Source organism: Strix uralensis, chromosome 28, assembly GCF_047716275.1.
Source record: "Strix uralensis isolate ZFMK-TIS-50842 chromosome 28, bStrUra1, whole genome shotgun sequence".
Lineage (NCBI taxonomy): Eukaryota > Metazoa > Chordata > Aves > Strigiformes > Strigidae > Strix > Strix uralensis.
The window spans coordinates 6,176,497-6,194,087 of record NC_133999.1 but is presented as its reverse complement, the minus strand read 5'-3'; the positions used below and the strand labels follow the sequence as shown (position 1 = coordinate 6,194,087).

Below are 17,591 nucleotides of genomic sequence, written 5' to 3'. Positions count from 1 at the left end.
CCGGAAGGGGCGGGGGGGGGCCGGGAGCTGGCACCGGGCACCGGCACGGCGCGGGGGGGCCGGGAGAGGGGGAGGCTGGGGGCTGGCACCGGTCACTGGGAGATGGCACTGGGAACTGGGAGCTGACACTGGGAGATGGCACTGAGCACTGGGAGCTGACGCTGGGAACTGGGAGCTGGCACCGGGCACTGGGAGATGGCACTGGGAACTGGGAGCTGACACTGGGAGCTGGTACCGGGCACTGGAAGCTGGTACCGAGCACTGGGAACTGGGAGCTGGCACTGGGAGCTGGCACCGGGCACTGGGAGATGGCACTGGGAGATGGTACCGAGCACTGGGAGCCGACGTGGGGCACTGGGAGCTGACACTGGGAACTGGGAGCTGACACTGGGAACTGGTACCGGGCACTGGAAACTGGTACCGAGCACTGGGAACTGGGAGCTGGCACTGGGAGATGGCACTGGGAGGTGGTACCGAGCACTGGGAGCTGACGCTGGGAACTGGGAGCTGGCACCAGGCACTGGGAGGTGATGGCGGGCACTGGGAGGTGACACTGGGAGCCGGTACCGGGCACTGGGCGGTGCTGGCGGGCACTGGGAGGTGACACTGGTCCCTACAGCCCGGCCCCGGCGGCCCAGCCCAGCCCAGCCCAGCCCCGCTCCGGCCCGGCCCGGCGGCGGCCGCTTTCCCCGCGGTGTGACCCTCCTGCGCCGCCGTCGGCCGCCCCGCGCGGCGCCTGCCGGGAGCTGCAGTGCCGGGGGGGGGGCCGAGTACAGCTCCCGGCATGCAGCGCGGCCGCGCCTGCGCACTGCGGGGCCGGGGGGCGCCGCCGCTTCCGGTGGGCGCGGGGTCAGAGGGCGGCGGGTCAAAGGGCAGCGCGGCCCCGGGGGGCGATGGCCGGGACCGGGGGGCGGCCGCGGGCGGGGGCCGCGGGAAGGGGCGCCCCGGGGCCGGCAGGGGGGGACCAGGCCGCAGGAGAGGCCTGAGGCCTCCGGGGAGCCCCTGAGGGGTCCTTGGGGGGCTGCCACCCCCTAGGGCCACCCGGCCGCGCCACCTGAGGCTCCGTGGCGGCTCCCGCCAAGGGGAGCGGCCGCCTTCTTCCCCGCAGGGCATGAGCGGCGGCACCGGGGCCTCGGAGCAGCCTGAGGAGCGGCAGCGGTTCCCCCCGCCCGGCAAGTCCTTCCCCGTGCGTGTCAGCCTGAGCCCTGCCCCTCGCTGTCAGACCCCCCCCCACGCTATCGCTTTATTTCTCCATTTATGTCCGCAGAAAATGATCTTTCGGGGCGTTACCTGAGCTGGTAACAGAACAAAAACGTCCCCAGAGGGCTCTGAGCCGCTTTCACACCCTTCCAGCCATCGGGTGCAGCCCTCGGCCCGTGAGCAGAGGGCGGGGGGGGTTCCCTGCGGGAGGAGCTCAGGGTTGTGGGGAGCGGTTGGTTTTCCGGGTCTGTTCTGGTGGGTGATGGTTGTGTCTCTGTCCCTGCTTAGATCTCAGCTCTGAGGCAAAACGGTCTCCTGCAGGCGCTCGTGCAGGGAGCGGGGCAGCCCGTGTGTGCTGGTGAGCTTTTCCTCTGCTTCCCTTGTGTGGGTCCTGTTTTGGGGGGGGGGAAACCACCTCAGTCAGTTTGCAGATGACACCCAGTTGGGTGGGAGTGTTGATCGGCTCGAGGGTGGGGAGGGTCTGCAGAGAGACCTGGGCAGGCTGGAGCGATGGGCTGAGCCCAACTGGGGGAGTTTCAATAAGGCCAAATGCCGGGTGCTGCCCTTGGGCCACAACAACCCCCAGCAGCGCTACAGGCTTGGGGAGGAGTGGCTGGAGAGCTGCCAGTCAGAGAGGGACCTGGGGGGGATGGACAGCTGGCTGAACAGGAGCCAGCAGTGTGCCCAGGTGGCCAAGAAGGCCAATGGCATCCTGGCTTGTATCAGCCCTGGCGTGGCCAGCAGGGACAGGGAAGGGATCTGACCCCTGTGCTCGGCACTGGTGAGGCCGCCCCTCGATGAGTGGGTTCAGTTTTGGGCCCCTCACCCCAAAAAGGCCCTTGAATGACTCGAGCGTGTCCAGAGAAGGGCAACGGAGCTGGTGCAGGGTCTGGAGCACAGGTCTGATGGGGAGCGGCTGAGGGAACTGGGGGGGTTTAGTGTGGAGAAGAGGAGGCTGAGGGGAGACCTCCTGGCCCTCTGCAACTCCCTGAAAGGAGGGTGCAGAGAGGGGGGATGAGTCTCTTGAGCCAAGGACCCAGCGGCAGGCCAAGAGGGAATGGCCTCAAGCTGCGCCAGGGCAGGGTCAGACTGGCTCTTAGGAAGGATTTCTTTGCAGAAGGGGCTGTTGGGCGTTGGAATGGGCTGCCCAGGGCAGGGGGGGAGTCCCCATCCCTGGAGGGGTTGAAGAGTCGGGTTGAGCCAGCGCTGAGGGATCTGGTGGAGTTGGGAACGGTCAGTGGGAGGTTCATGGTTGGACTGGAGGAGCTTCAAGGTTCTTTCCAACCGAGATGATTCTGGGATTCTGTGAATCGCCTGGGGAGCTCAAAGGAGCCCAAACAACCCGGCACTGGGCTCACTGACAAATCGGGCTCTGGCTTGGCAAAGCTTTCACCCTGCTTTGCCCCAGATTTGCCAAGGAGAAACCTCTCAGCGTCTCGGGGGACTCTGGTTGGGGTTTCTCCCCAAAGAAGGGGAAATCTTGCCCCGAGATGTCCTGAGCAGTGCTGAGGGAAGGGAGCAAACACCCCCTTGGATCTCCCCGCCACCTCTAACCTCCAGCGTGCCTTTCCTTCGGCAGAGATCAGCGAGGAGCTGCGGCGAGCCCAGGAGGAATGGGAGGCTGTGGAAGAGATCCAGTCAGGTACAGCTGGTGCTGGGGATAAGGGAGGTTGTTTGGACAGAAAAGGTCTGGACAGGGGAAGGGATGTGGGTCCCAGAGGGCAGGAGCAGGCGGGTGTGCAGCGGGGGGGCATTATTTGGGGGTGGGAGAGAGCTGGGGAAAGGACTGAAGGTCTGGGGCGGGGTGGGAGACCCGCTGCCTTCCCCAGCTCCCCGTGTTCCCCCTCCTGCCGTGCCGGCAGCTGGGACCGAGCTCCCTGTGCCACAGCGGCTGCTTGGCGTGAGGTGGGAGCTCGTTTTGGTGCCGGGAAGCTGGAGCGGAGGGCAGGGCTTATGTTGGGGGGGTGGGTAACCCCGTTCTCTGCCTCCTTACAGGGCTGGGGGGGACGTCGGCCAGTGCCGCCCCCCTGATCTCCTTCAACGAAGCGCTGCAGTACTTCCAGACAGCCGACCTCTCCGAGTGCAGGGTACGGGCAGGGCCCCGCGCTCTCGCCCTCTCTCGGGGGGGTAGTTTTAGTAAGTAGGAGAGGGGAGCGTGGCGGGAGAAGCACAGCGCTCCCCTCTTTCCCTTCCACCTTCCCTCGGCTCGGTTCTTTGCCTGATCCCATCCCTCCCGGCTCACCCGCGGGTTTTTCCTCCTGCTCAATTCCCCGAGGGACCGGCCCCGATCGTTTCTTCGTGTGTTTTCTCCTCCGCAGAAGAAGGTCCGGGCGACGGTGCGCAGGCAAGGCCTGGCTGCTCTGCTTCGCTTCCTCTTCGGTCCTCCCCGGCTCCAGCCGCAGCTGCAGGGAGAGCGGGAGCTGGCCCTGGCCATGGCACAGTGTGAGTGTCCCCTCTGTCCCCACACCAGCCGCTCCCCGGCCCGGCCAGCGTCACCTTCATCCCGAGAGCTTCGTGGGAAGCAACTCGAGGGGGGCTCAGGGGTGTAGCGGGGTCTCTACCCGCTTACTCTGTGGCAGCTGCTTGTCCCAAAGGGTGCGTTTTCCATCCCCTTTGCTCTCCTGCTGGGGACACGCTCCCTTCCGCGGGGGGATCGACGGATCTCTCGACCCCGTGACGCGGCACCGGGGAGCTGCTCCGCCGCTCTACAGCCCTTCCCGCTCCTCCTTTTGTGAGCCGGTGGTACCTCGGCGTGGGCTGTGTCGGGTGTGGATTGCACGTGCTGAGCACCTGGAAACTCCTCCTCTGTGGGTTGCGTTTGCCCGTGGTTCCCCGGGCAGTGCTGCTTTGGCCAGCAAAGCTTTACACGATGCCCAAATTACTCATCACCCCCGCGCTCATACAGCACGCAGTCGTATCATTTGTGGGTTTGCACCTCCAATATATTTTCCTCTCCTTCCTGTCTCCCCTCCAGCAGGATAAACACAGCTGGGACATTCTCCTTGTCACCATAAGCTGCTCTCAGCTGCCAGATTTCACTTCCAGCTGGTCTCTGGCTTTACCCTGCAGCTGATGGTGGTTTCTTTCCCCACCACATCTCTGCGCCAGCGCTCGAAGCCAGTGGGGCGTTTTTTGGCTGCTGAGGGACGTTTTTTGGCTGCTGAGGGGCGTTTTTTGGCTGCTGAGGGGCGTTTTTTGGCTGCTGAGGGGTGTTTTCTCTCTGCCAGGTGGTTTGGATGATAACGAGAGAGTGCACATGAGAATCCTGCAGACCATTTATAAGAAGCTAACCCGCTCCAGGTTGGGCTGCCCGCGCTACGGGGCGCACTGGGAAGAGCTCGGCTTCCAAGGTAGGGCAGAGGGAGAGATCTCAGGGAGGGAACCTTTGCCGAGAGAAATCACGCTGGTCCCATTCCCTCCTCAGGATCCAGAGGCAGCAGAAAGGGTTTGCTGCTCATTCCCTCTCGATGCAGCCGCCATCCCTGCTGCTGTTTCATAGAATCACTGAGGTTGGAAAAGATCTTTAAGTTCATCAAGTCCAGCTGTTATCCCAGCACTGCCAAGCCCACCACTGAACCACGTCCCTTAGTGCCACATCTACACGTCTCTCAAATACCTCCAGGGATGGCAACTCAACCACCTCCCCGGGCAGCCTGTTCCAGGGCCTGACAACCCTTTTAATGAAGAAATTTTTCCTAATATCCAACATAAACCTCCCCTGGCGCAGCTTGAGGCCATTCCCTCTTGTCCTGGCGCTGGTTCCTTGGCTCAAGAGACTCCTCCCCCCTCTCTGCACCCTCCTTTCAGGGAGTTGCAGAGGGCCAGGAGGTCTCCCCTCAGCCTCCTCTTCTCCACACTAAACCCCCCCAGTTCCCTCAGCCGCTCCCCATCAGACCTGTGCTCCAGACCCTGCACCAGCTCCGTTGCCCTTCTCTGGCCACGCTCGAGTCATTCAATGGCCTTTTTGGAGTGAGGGGCCCAAAACTGAACCCACTCATCGAGGGGCAGCCTCAGGCCGACGCTCCCACCCAGCGGGTCCGCTCAATCCCCTCATCCTCATCATTGATAAAGAGATGAAACAAAACTGGCCCCGATGCCAAGCCCTGGTTTCGTAGCAGCTCTGTCGCTGCCCCAGCCAGCTGTCACAACCAGTACAACATCCGGACTGGTTGGCCACACAACACCAGCACCCGCTGCCACGCTTGCCCGTGTCCAGCCGGCGCGGGCGTAATAAGAAATAGTTGGCGTCTGCTTTGCCTGAGCCATTAATGCTCTTCATTAGCAAGTGATCTCTGCAGCTAATGAGCCGTCTCCGGAGGGCTGGTTTATTAACGAAGCGCAGGTCAGGGCTCTGTCACTAAGGTTGTGTCACAGGTTGCTTTCAGCCTCGGCTGTGTAAGAAAAACAGCGTGATTAAAGCTGCCGCACGCGGCCTCGCAGGAGCTTTCGGGCTGGTTGACTCACAAGTTAAATAAGCCGGGTTTTAATGAGGCCTAAAACCCAAACCAGGAGGGGAACGGCTCTGGATTCTCCACCCTGTCTCGTACACAACTGGGTTTAAGCGTGAGTTCACCAGCCCAATGTGCCCTGGGGTGGGTAGAGCGTGAAGGTGCTGATTCCTGGAGAAGGCACTGAATGGGCACTGGGTGGGACCCCGAGGGCTGAGGGACGTTCCCTGACAGCTTTCCCTCAGGGTGCCATTCCTGAAGGCAACCCCTGTGCTCCTGGGGGTATAAAGAGCTGGTGGAAGCGGGGAGGGGACCAGAGAGCGACCGCGGGCTGTCCCACCCTTCCAGGTGTGGATCCCGGCACTGACCTGCGCGGGACGGGGATGCTGGGCTTGATGCAGCTGCTCTACTTCGTCATGGACGTGCAGACGCTGCCTCTGGCGCAAGAAATTTTCAAGCTCTCCCAGCACGAAACCCAGGCACGTCCTTCGCCTCCTTCGCTCCCTCCCTGCGGCGGCACCTACCCGTTGATTTCTAACGCTCAGGGACGGGGAAGCACAAAAACGTGGGGGTTTTGGCTGGTTTTTTTGCTGTTTAACCCCCTCACGCTGGTAAGGGGAGGAAGGTGATCCCTGAAGAGCTGAGGAGCTCTGACCGGAGGCTGAAGCCAAGCTCTAGGTGTTGGCTTTATTCTGGAAATAAAATTTTTAGTGTCCTGGTGGAGATCAGAGATTTGCTCCCGGGATCCTGGCTTGGGGCTGAACTCGTGCGGGTTAAAAGGGCTGGAGAAGTGGGTGAAGAGCAGCAGGGTGTGAAAACGGGGGTGAGTGGAGCCTGTCTGCTTAAACTTGGCATTTTAGTCTGGGTTATGATTGGGTTTAAGCCTGAATATAAGCTCAGCTTGACCCACAGCATCCATCTAAGCCCGTATCTTTAGTCTTATTATCCTGCTGCACGGGTCTGTTGCCTGCAGCCGCCATCCCACGGGTTTGGGGCCACGCAGATGCGGCGTAAAAGCGCTGGAGGTGTTGTCTGGGCACCTCCACGTGCCGGAGAAGAGGCTTTTTCCAGCCGAGCTGCCATAACGCTCATTTTCTTGCAGAATTTCCCCTTCTGCATCATGTCCGTGAACATCACCCGCATCGTCATCCAGGCCCTGAGGGAGGAATGTCTCTCCAGGTGAGGTCCGGGGCACTGACAGCTTGGTTAAGCCAGGCTTTAGGGCTGGTTTTGGGGTCTCAAACAACATCTGTCGCTGATCGTGGTGCCCGTTGCAGGGAGTGCAACCGCAGGCAGCAGGTCATCGCCGTGCTGAACGACCTGTACGCGGCGGCCTTCCTGCAGCTCTACCGCGTCTGGAAATGGCAGCGCAAGACCGTCGCCGACTCCAGCTTCCTCCTCAAGGGTTCGTCTCCCCGCGCTTTCCCCTCCTTTTCCAGCCAAGGACAAACCCGGTGCCTTCCCAGAACGTTCGTGTCCTGCTGAGCCCAACCCCAAGGGGTGTAATGCCCAGAAAGCCCCAACCGTTCATCATTTCATCTTCACACCGAGTTTTTTCAACAACCTGAGTGCCCCGTGGGGTGTTTTTCCCCCCCCCCCCGCTTTTTGCATCTCAAAGACGAGCAGCCACGGAAGTTCAGAGGGCTGCCGTGTCGTGGTGGCTCGAGGTGGGTGACAAACGGGGACGTTTCTGGCTCCCCGGGCTCGCTCCCGTCGGTTGCGTAAGCCCTGTTTGCGGCGCGGGGTGGAAGCGCGGTCGCCGACGTTCAGCTTTCCGTGGCGAGCACTAAATGAACCAGCGGGGTTATTTACTCCGGAGGAGCCTGATGTCAGCAGAGCCGCCCGGGTGCGCCGTGCTAATGGCTCCCTCTTCAAACCGGGTCCAGCTGTCGTGGTCAGGCTCAGCTTTGATCCGCGCTCCTGGGGGGGATCCTGGTGGGGGGGAGCTCAGGCTGATGCTGAGCTCTGGGGGTTTTGGCGAGGAGCTTTTTGTGCTCTCTCATCCGGAGCAAAACCTAATCGTGCCCTTTCCCGCGGGGACACCAGAAATAAGATACGGGTCAAAACCTGCACGCTGCGTCCCTGACCCCGCCACGTCCTCACGCGTGTCCCTCCGACCTCCCCAGAGCTGGAATTATCCGCCAAGAAGAAACCGAAGCGGCTCCTGAAATCCCTGGAGGCCTACGTGAACCGAAGCCCCGCGGCTGACGGCCTTCAGCAACCGTCCTCTCCCTCCGCCTCCCTCGGCGAGGAGATCGACTTCACGGGCGTTTGCGACCTGCAGGTTGAGCTGGAAGGAGAAGCCCGACTGGTCTGAGAGGCGCCGCGGGGAGCTCGGCCCCGTCGCTTCGGGGGGCTCGGGAAGGGCCCTGCAGGTCGAGGTGGGCGACGCGGAGCCCTGCGGGGTGGCCGCTGCCCTGAGAAGGGCCTGGGACTGAGCTGAGGGCGGTCGGGAACCTGGGATGCCACAGAGGGTAGAATTTTTTGCCCCCAAACCCCAGAAAGGGTGTTCTGGTTCTTCCCCCTCTCACCCCGTAAGCGTCCTGGCTGCGCTGTCGGCATCACTCGGCGCAGCAGGATTTGACCCTCTCCAGGCAGAAATCTCCCAAAGAAAAGCAGGAAAACGTGGCAGAGCGGGTGGATTTTATGAGCCACCAGCCTGCGGGCTGGGAGAGTCCGTCTGTCTGTCTCAAATTCACGCTCCCATCTGTCTTTACCCCCAAGAGGAAAGCTCAGGGACGCTCCAGGCAGCGCGGTGACAGGACTCCTGAATCCAGTCGTGGCTCTGGCAGCACCTGGGAGGGTTTAAACCCCCCGATTTGGGCTGCGGCACCTTAATTTCACGTTGTCGGTGGGGTAAGAGCACGAGCGCAGCCCCCTTGCTGGCGTGGTGGGGGCAGCTCGTCCCCAGGGTTTGGGGAGCCCCCCTGAACTTCCCTGGGTGTGTCAGCACCTAAATAAGTGAATAAAAGGAGGAAAAATACGTTTTTCTTGGCGTAATGGAGACTTTTGGACTTGGGATTGCTTCTGGGGCGAGGGGAGGGGGTTTCTGCTGGGGGAGGGCGAAGTGGGCTCTGCCTGGCACCGAAATTTGGGGTTCAGCAGCAGAAAAGCTGCTCTGGGGGAGAGAAACCAGGGTCAGACTCTGTCCTGAGCGCCCAGAGCACCGCGGGGAGGGGAAGAAAAATCCCTCCCAGCCTCCGCTTCGGCTTGGTTTTGGGAAAACCTTGTCGAGGAGGAGGCAAGAGTTTTGCTTGCGGGTTTTCGGAGGCCGAGGGGCCGTTTCTGAACACGCTCCCTCCTCTCCCAGCCCTCCGTGCCTCAGTTTCCCCCTTTACAAAACCCAAATTGCAGCCCCGGGGACAAGCTGAGAGCGGTGACGGCGGCCGCGGGCCTGACGTGAGCGTCAGCGGGGGCTTGGAAATGCTCCGAAAAAACGTCTTCAGCCCTGAAATGAGGGGAACAAAACAACAACAAAAAAAACCCAAAAGGCCCAAATCTGGAGCTAAAAGGTGTGTTTGAACGAGAGAAGTGAGGAGCTGGTGGTGCTGAGCAGCCCTGACGGCCGCCTGGGGCCGTTACCCGCCGCAGACGGGGCCGGAAGGTGCCGCCCCCGGCTGAAAAAATATCAATAAATGGGCAAAAAGGAGCCCGGTGCTGTTTTTTTTCTCTCTTAATCCTGAATTACTGCGAAAATCATTTGGGGGTGTGGGAGAAGCAGCCGGGCTTGGAGGAAAAACAGCTTGGGGGTGATTTTTGGGGGGGATGTGGGGAGAGGGGGAGTCCCTGGGGCCTGGAAGAGGAGGTGGGTGCTGGGGGGGGGGATGTGGGTGCTGGGGGGGGGATACAGGTACCAGTGAGGGGTGGGAGTGCTGGGGGGGGATGTGGGTGTCAGGGAGGGGGCTGGGGGGGCTCAGGGAGGGATGTGGGTGCCAGGAAAGGGCCGCGGATGCCCGGGGGGTCGCGGGGGAAGGTGCGAAGCCCGGAGCGGAGCCCGGCCCCGCCGGCGGCCCCGTGTCCCCCCGGTGCCGCCCGGTTCCGCCCCGGGGGCGGTGGCTCAGCGTGTTCCCCCCCCTCCCTCCGCGTCCGAGTCCGCTTAAAACCCCGCGGAGGCGGCGCCCGGCAGCGCAGAGCCCGGCGGCACCGGTACCGGCAGCAGCAGGCAGGGACGGGCGCGGGACACCGGCAGCGGGGGCGCGAGGTGGGGTGCGGGCAGCGCGGGGGAGGGCTGGGGCGGCGGGATGCAGGCAGGGCAGGGTGCGGGCAGGGCAGGGCAGGCAGCGTGAGGGGCTGCGGGCAGGGCAAGGGGGCTCGGGAGCGGGCACGGCTGCGGGGCAGGCAGGGAAGGCAGCGCTACAGGTGTGGGCAGGGACAGCAGGGGTGCAGGCAGGGCAGGGGTGCGGGCAGCACAGGGCAGGGACAGGCAGCACCGCACAGGGACAGGCAGCACCTCACAGGGACAGGCAGCACAGGGCAGGGACAGGCAGCACCGCACAGGGACAGGCAGCACCTCACAGGGACAGGCAGCACAGGGCAGGGGTGCAGGCAGCACCGCGCAGGGTCAGGCAGCAGCAGGCACCGCGGGCAGGACAGGGCACCAGCAGGCAGGGCAGGCAGCCAGCAGGCAGCATGGCAAGGGGCACCGGTGTCCCCCAGCACCCCGCGGCCTCACGCACCCCGGGGGGGCCCCGCTGAGCGCCGGCGGCCGGACCCCGCGGCCGGCGGGGCCATGGAGGGGCCCGCGGGGGGTTACTCGGTCCAAGCCACCGCCGCCATCGCCGCCGCCATCACCTTCCTGGTGCTCTTCACCATCACGGGCAACGCGCTGGTGATCCTGGCGGTGCTGAGCAGCCGCTCGCTGCGGGCGCCCCAGAACCTCTTCTTGGTGTCGCTGGCGGCCGCCGACATCTTGGTGGCCACCTTGATCATCCCCTTCTCCTTGGCCAACGAGCTCCTGGGCTACTGGTACTTCGAGAAGACGTGGTGCGAGATCTACCTGGCCTTGGACGTGCTCTTCTGCACCTCGTCCATCGTCCACCTCTGCGCCATCAGCCTGGACCGGTACTGGTCGGTCAGTCGCGCCATCGAGTACAACGCCAAGCGGACGCCGCGGCGCATCAAGTGCAGCATCTTCATCGTCTGGACCATCGCCGCCGTCATCTCCCTCCCGCCCCTGGTCTACAAGGGGGAGAAGAAGGCGGCGGCGGCGGGGCGGCCGCAGTGCAAACTCAACGAGGAGGCCTGGTACGTCCTCTCCTCCAGCGTCGGCTCCTTCTTCGCCCCGTGTCTCATCATGATCCTCGTCTACCTGCGCATCTACCTGATCGCCAAACGCCGCCACCGCTCCCGCCCCGCCGCCGCCAAACCGCCCGCGGCACCGAACGTCCCCCCCCGAGCCGCCACGGAGCCCCCGGGCACCCGCCCGCCAGCGGACAGGACCTCGCTGCTGAGCCCCGAGGAGCCCCCGGCGCCCCCCAGCGCCGCGGCGGGGCCGTCCCCGCAGCCCGGGGGACGCCCCAGGGACACTTTGGCCACGGGGACGGGACAGGTGGTGTTGGCCCGTCGGCCGCCGGCGTTGAACCCGTGGAGGAGGAAGACTCAGCTCAACCGGGAGAAACGTTTCACCTTCGTCTTGGCCGTGGTCATCGGCGTCTTCGTCCTCTGCTGGTTCCCCTTCTTCTTCCTCTACAGCCTGGGCGCGCTCTGTCCCCGCCGCTGCAAGGTCCCCGACGGCGTCTTCCAGTTCTTCTTCTGGGTCGGTTACTGCAACAGCTCCCTCAACCCCGTCATCTACACCGTCTTCAACCAGGACTTCCGCAAGGCCTTCCGGCGCCTCCTCTGCCGCCGCCGCGCCCCGACGCCCTGGTGAGGGGCTCTGCCCGCGCCCTCCCTCCCTCCCGCCCTCCTCCTCCTCCTGCCAGCGCATCCCTTGGGTTTGGGGGGGAGGGGGGGCACGTGCCACCGCGCCACAACGCCTGTCCCCAAGCCTGGTGGCACCTCAACAGCGCCCCCCCCCCTTCCCCCGCCTAAGGTGGCCTTTTAACAATAAAAGATATTTTGTAATAAGAAAAAATGTCACTTTTTGTCAAGGGGCAGACGTGGGGGGGGTGTTGTGCGTGTGTCCCCCCCCCCCGCCTCAATCCCTGGGGACTGTTGGGGACAAGAGCCGTGGCCCGTGACAGCCGGCAGCGCGGCTGGGAGGAATGTGCCGGCGGAGCGGGAACACGATGTCTGGGAGGGGGCGGTTATTTATGGCAGCGCCCGGGAAGGGATAAATAATAATAATTTAAAAAAAAAAAAAAAAAGTCAAAAAACCCCAAAGAATAAATCTTTGCAGCTGCCGGCCCCGAGGACGTTCAACCCAAAGGGGGATGGGGACAGAGCCTGGTGTCGGGGGACCCCGCTCGGGTGGGGATTCGCGGGTGGCTGATATAGGGGACTCGCGGGTGTCTCGTATAGGGTTGTGCTGCCCACCCCGGGGCGGGGGGGATGATGCATGTTGGGGGCCACAGGGCAGGGTTTGTGGGTTGTGACCCACATTGGGGTGTTGTGACCCACATCAGCAGATCGTGACCCACATCATGGTATCATGTGGGTGTAACTGTGGGTCACGGTGGAGCATCGTGCCCCACACTGGTGTATCGTGGTTTGTGACGGTGTATCGCGACCCACAGAGGGTATCACGACCCACAGCAGGGTATTGTGACCCACAGAGGGTATCGTGACCCACAGCAGGGTATCACAACCCTCACCAGGGTATCGCAACCCACACCAGGGTATCGTGACCCACACCGGGGTATCGCGACCCCCACTGGTCCATCGTGACCCATACTGGTGCATTGTGACTCATGATGGTGCATGATGACCCTCACTGGCATATGATGACCCACACCAGTATACGGTGACCCACACCAGCATACAATGACCCACACCAGCATGCAGTGACCCACACCAGTATATGGTGACCCACACCAGTATACAGTGACCCACACCAGTATACGGTGACCCACACCAGTGCACAGTGACCCACACCAGTATACAGTGACCCACACCAGTGCACAGTGACCCACACCAGTATACAATGACCCGCACCAGTATACAGTGACCCACACCAGTGCGTGCTGCCCCCCACCAGTACATCACGCCTCACACTGGGTACCAGCACCCCGGTGCCCCCCACGGCTGGGGGATGTGACTAGGGACAGCTCTCCTCCGCAGTGGCAGAGCCGCCCCATCTCCCGCCCCACTGTGGGACTTGACCCCCCCCACCCCGAACCCAGCTGACCCTTCGGACGCCCGTTCCCAGCGCGGCCGCTCTCCTCCCCCCCCACGAGCCCCGCACGGCCGGCGGCCGTTGGCCCGTCCCAGCGCGCTGGGAGGCTGCTCGGGGTGGGACAGGGCGTGCGAACGGGGCTGGGGCCGTGGGGCTGCGCACGCCGAGCCGCTGGGCCCCCGCCAGCCCGGCCCCGAGGCGGCTGGACCCGCTCCCGGCCTCTGACTCCACATCCCGCCCCAGCTCCCTCTGCCCCACGGCTGTGCCCACACCGCCCGCTTCGCGCCCCGCCTCGTGCTGGGGGAGATGTGGGGCTGGCTGTGGGGTCCTGTGGGGCTGGGCATGGGGCTGGGGGTCTCAGCATGGTCTCGTGGACTGGGCATGGTTCTGTGGGGCTGGGCATGGTCCTGTGGGGCTGGGCATGGGACTGTGGGGCTGGGCATGATCCTATGGGGCTGGGTATGGGACTGTGGGGCTGGGCATGGTCCTGTGGGGCTGGGCATGGGGCTGTGGGGCTGGGCATGGTTCTGTGGGGCTGGGCATGGGACTGTGGGGCTGGGCATGATCCTATGGGGCTGGGTATGGGACTGTGGGGCTGGGCATGGTCCTGTGGGGATCTAAGCATGGTTCTGTGGGGCTGGGCAGGATCCTATGGGGCTGGACATGGTCCTGTGGGGCTGGGCATGGTTCTGTGGGGCTGGGCATGGGGCTGGGGGGATCTAAGCATGGTTCTGTGGGGCTGGGCATGGTCATATGGGGCTGGGCATGATCCTGTGGGGCTGGGCATGGGGCTGGGGGGATCTAAGCATGGTTCTGTGGGGCTGGGCATGGTCATATGGGGCTGGGCATGATCCTGTGGGGCTGGGCATGGGGCTGGGGGGATCTAAGCATGGTTCTGTGGGGCTGGGCATGGTTCTGTGGGGCTGGGCATGATCCTGTGGGGCTGGGCATGGGGCTGGGGGGATCTAAGCATGGTTCTGTGGGGCTGGGCATGGGGCTGGAGGGATCTAAGCATGGTTCTGTGGGGCTGGGCATGGTTCTGTGGGGCTGGGCATGATCCTGTGGGGCTGGGCATGGGGCTGGGGGGATCTAAGCATGGTTCTGTGGGGCTGGGCATGGTCCTGTGGGGCTGGGCATGGTCCTGTGGGTCTGAGCATTGTCCTATGGGGGCCTAAGCATGATCCTGTGGGGCTGGGCATGGCCTTATGGGGCTGCACATGGTCCTATGGGGCTGAGCATGGTCCCATGGGGATCTAAGCATGGCCCTGTGGGGCTGGGGACAGTTCTGTGGGGCTGGGTCCCCACGGCACCAGCCTGTCCCCAACAGCCTGTCCCCCCCACCCTGCCCACCCCGTCCCCCCAGCGCTGCCGCCTCTGCCCCCTCCCCCCTCCTCCCCCTCCCCACTAATTCCCCCAAAACCGCCCACAGGTTGCCATGGTGATTCCTTAATTCCCCCCCCCCGTATATTCAGCAGAAGCAGGTTTGCTGCAAAAAAAAAAAAAAAGGGCCACAGAAATTCAAGCAGCTCAAATTGAGCTTTTTTTTTTTTGCTGAAAAACGGGTTAAAACGTGTCGGGGGGGGGTTTATCCCCCCTCCCCCGGCGCGGGGGGCAGCGCTGACCCCCCCGCGTGCCGCTGACCCCCCGTTATCGGCGCCGGAATAACGCTCGTCCCCTCGTTAGCGCTGGAGGGGGAGGTTAATTAAACAGAATTATTAATTGCTGACACCCTCCCCCAGGGGCTGCTCCCGAGCCAAACTGGGACCAGTGGGAAGGCGCTGCCGTAAACTGGTGCGGGGAAGGCCGGCGGGGGGGGCGCTGTGGGGTGTGATGAGTTCGTGCCAGGACTCAGCCTCCCGTATAATTAGTGCTGGTTAATTAGAGGATGGAATATCACAATAATGTGTTAGACGCGAAAAACCCCTCAGTGCTGGCGCCTGGGTTAACCCCTCCCGCCACCTTTTAGTTTATTTTTAGCGTTTTGACAAAATTTGGCCGCTTTCACCAGCAGGGGAAGGTCAGGCGCGAAGCTGGCGGGAGGAAATAATTTCTTCATGGGAGAAAAAAAAATGTGGGTTTTCATCGAAATGTTTAAAATGAGGGAGCTGGGAACGGCGGCGGAAGGTTTTTATTTGGGTTTGGGTTTAGTGGCAGCGAGAGAAAAGCCGGGGGGGGACGATACGGCCACCGCGGCGGGGGGGGGGGGCGCGGCCGGGCGTAAAAGATTTAAAAATTTAAAATAAAAAATAAGTTGCGTCGCCTGAAATCTTCCCGCCGCGGCGACGGTTCGAGGGGTCTCGGCGATGGGGCGCGGGGAGGTTTTGGTGTTGGGGGGGGTCCCCCGAAAGCCGGGAAACGCCAGGGGGGGAAAAAAAAGTGAGAAAAAGGCAGAAAAAGTGTGAGCGGGGCGGTTTGGGGCGGACGCGCTCAGGGAGGGGGGGTCGGGCCAAAACTCCTCCCCCTGCCGGGTTTTGCCCCCCAAAAGCCCCCCAAAGCCCGCGGGTATCACCCAGCCCCCGCCCCGCTCTCCCTCCTCCTCTTCCCTTCCCAGTAAATAAGGTTTTTTCTTTTTTTTTCTTATGTTTTTCCTTTTTTCTTGACTTTTTTTTTCTTTTCTCTTGTCTGGTTTTTTCCCCCTTTTTTCTTGCCTTTTTATTTTTTTTTTTCCCTTATTATTTCCCCGCCAGAGGACGATTAAGCCATAAAAGCTCTCAGCTGCACTTAAAGGCAGATTTGCAGCTTCAGCCCCCCCGGGGGGGTGAGAGCACCAGCAGGCAGGTGAAAAATGTTGCCTTTTTTGGGGTGTTTTCAGGCAGATTCAGCCCATTTGGGCTCACCCGGTTCCCTGATGTTTCCTGGAGGTTTTTGAGGTCTGGGGTGGTGGCCCTGGGGGTGACAGGGATGGGGGGGCTGATGGCTCTGGGGGTGGTGGGGGACTTGGGCTGGGGTTGATGTCCCCAGAGGTGGTGGGGACCTGGGAAGGGGCTGGGACCCCACGATGGGGTTTGGGGCTGATGTCCCCAAGGGTGATGGGGACCTGGGATGGAGCTGATGTCCATGAGGATGTTGGGGACCTGGGAAGGGGCTGGGACCTCGTGGTGGGGCTGGGGCTGATGTCCTTGGGGGTGTTGGGGACCTGGGAAGGGGCTGGGACCCCATGATGGGGTTTGGGGCTGATGTCCCCAAGGGTGATGGGGACCTGGGAAGGGTCTGGAGATGATGTCCATGAGGATGTTGGGGACTTGGGAAGGGGCTGGGACCCCGTGATGGGGTTTGGGGCTGATGTCCCCAAGGGTGATGGGGACCTAGGATGGAGCTGGGGCTGATGTCCTCGGGGGTGTTGGGGACTTGGGAAGGGCTTGGGCCCCTGTGATGGGGTTTGGGGCTGGGGCTGATGTCCCCAAGGGTGTTGGGGACTTGGGAAGGGCTTGGGCCCCTGTGATGGGGTTTGGGGCTGGGGCTGATGTCCCCAAGGGTGTTGGGGACTTGGGAAGGGCTTGGGCCCCCATGACGGGGTTTGGGGTTGATGTCCCCAAGGGTGATGGGGACCTGGGATGGAGCTGGGTCTGATGTCCTTGGGGGTGTTGGGGACCTGGGAAGGGGCTGAAGATGATGTCCATGGGGGTGATGGGGACTTGGGAAGGGGCTGGGACCCCCTGACGGGGTTTGGGGCTGATGTCCCCAAGGGTGATGGGGACCTGGGATGGAGCTGATGTCCATGAGGATGTTGGGGACCTGAGAAGGGGCTGGGACCTCGTGGTGGGTCTGGGTTGATGTCCTTGGGGGTGGCAAGGTTGGAAATGGGTCTGAGACCCCATGATGGAGCTGGGGCTGATGTCCATGGGGGTGCTGGGGACCTGGGAAGGGGCTGGGGCTGTGTCCCCAGGGGTGGCGGGGATGGGCACCGAGGGGGTGACAGGGTGGGGGTCACGTCCCCAGGGGGGGCAGAGGCCCGGGGGGGGGCAGGGGCCGGGCCGGGCCGCCCCTCAGGGCCGGGCTGCAGCGGGGGCGGGGCGGGACGGAGCGGCCGGGCCTGCGGAGGGTGAGAGCGGGGCCGGGGCCGGGGGGGCCGCCGGGGGGCTGGGGGGCTGCTCCCCCCCCAGGGTCTGTGGGGTCTGTGGGGCCTGTGGGGTGTGTGTGTGTGTGTGTGTGTGTGTGTGTGCGTGCCCCCCCCAAGGCTCTAGAGCGGGTGTGGGGCGTGTTACACCCCCACTCCAGGCCCTGTAGGGTCTGTGGGGTCCATGTGGGGTGTTTCCCCCTCCCCGGCTCTATAGGGGGTGTGGGGCATATTAACCCCCTCCCCCAGACCCTATAGGGCATGTGGGGCCTCTCTGGGGTGTGTTATACCCCCCCCAACCCCTATAGGGCATGTGGGGCCTCTATGGGGTGTGTTATACCCCCCCCCCGACCCTATAGGGCATGTGGGGCCTCTCTGGGGTGTGTTATACCCCCCCCCAGACCCTATAGGGCATGTGGGGCCTCTCTGGGGTGTGTTATACCCCCCCCCCCGACCCTATAGGGCATGTGGGGCCTCTCTGGGGTGTGTTATACCCCCCCAGACCCTATGGGGTGTGTGGGGGGTGTGATCCCCCCCCCCAAAGCCTTACAGGACATGTGGGGCCCACAGGGGTGTCCCCTCCCAGCAGCCCCCTCCGAGCCACTGAAACCTT

At 63.2% G+C, this 17,591-nt stretch overlaps 2 protein-coding genes across 4 annotated transcripts; both read left to right on the top strand.

Annotated features, from left to right (window-relative positions):
• The first annotated feature begins 336 nt into the window (after nucleotides 1–336).
• On the top strand, nucleotides 337–8,631 carry ELMOD3 (ELMO domain containing 3). 3 transcript variants are annotated; one of them, XM_074852291.1, is made up of 11 exons: nucleotides 337–527; nucleotides 1,083–1,186; nucleotides 1,489–1,558; nucleotides 2,780–2,842; nucleotides 3,196–3,287; nucleotides 3,519–3,642; nucleotides 4,428–4,550; nucleotides 5,997–6,127; nucleotides 6,751–6,827; nucleotides 6,926–7,053; nucleotides 7,775–8,631. In XM_074852291.1, the coding sequence occupies exons 1-11, from the start codon at nucleotides 455–457 to the stop codon at nucleotides 7,963–7,965; spliced, it is 1,176 nt and encodes a 391-aa protein (XP_074708392.1). In that variant the 5' UTR covers nucleotides 337–454; the 3' UTR covers nucleotides 7,966–8,631. The 3 variants fall into 3 exon arrangements, with proteins under 3 accessions (XP_074708392.1, XP_074708393.1, XP_074708394.1); XM_074852292.1 differs by lacking the exon at nucleotides 337–527 and adding an exon at nucleotides 573–838 and having other exon boundaries at nucleotides 1,109–1,186; XM_074852293.1 differs by lacking the exon at nucleotides 337–527 and adding an exon at nucleotides 799–838.
• Nucleotides 8,632–10,244: 1,613 nt separating this feature from the next.
• ADRA2B (adrenoceptor alpha 2B) lies at nucleotides 10,245–11,650 on the top strand. Its single transcript, XM_074852094.1, has one exon. The coding sequence runs from the start codon at nucleotides 10,378–10,380 to the stop codon at nucleotides 11,515–11,517; it is 1,140 nt and encodes a 379-aa protein (XP_074708195.1). The 5' UTR covers nucleotides 10,245–10,377; the 3' UTR covers nucleotides 11,518–11,650.
• Nucleotides 11,651–17,591: the final 5,941 nt, after the last annotated feature.

Bases quoted from the DNA above. Each gene is read 5' to 3' on its own strand.
- ADRA2B (XM_074852094.1), top strand. From the start codon at position 10,378: ATGGAGGGGCCCGCGGGGGGTTACTCGGTCCAAGCCACCGCCGCCATC.
- ELMOD3 (XM_074852291.1), top strand. From the start codon at position 455: ATGGCACTGGGAGGTGGTACCGAGCACTGGGAGCTGACGCTGGGAACT. The intron at 1,187-1,488 runs GTGCGTGTCAGC...GTCCCTGCTTAG, and splicing joins CGCCCGGCAAGTCCTTCCCC to ATCTCAGCTCTGAGGCAAAA. The intron at 6,128-6,750 runs GCACGTCCTTCG...ATTTTCTTGCAG, and splicing joins TCTCCCAGCACGAAACCCAG to AATTTCCCCTTCTGCATCAT.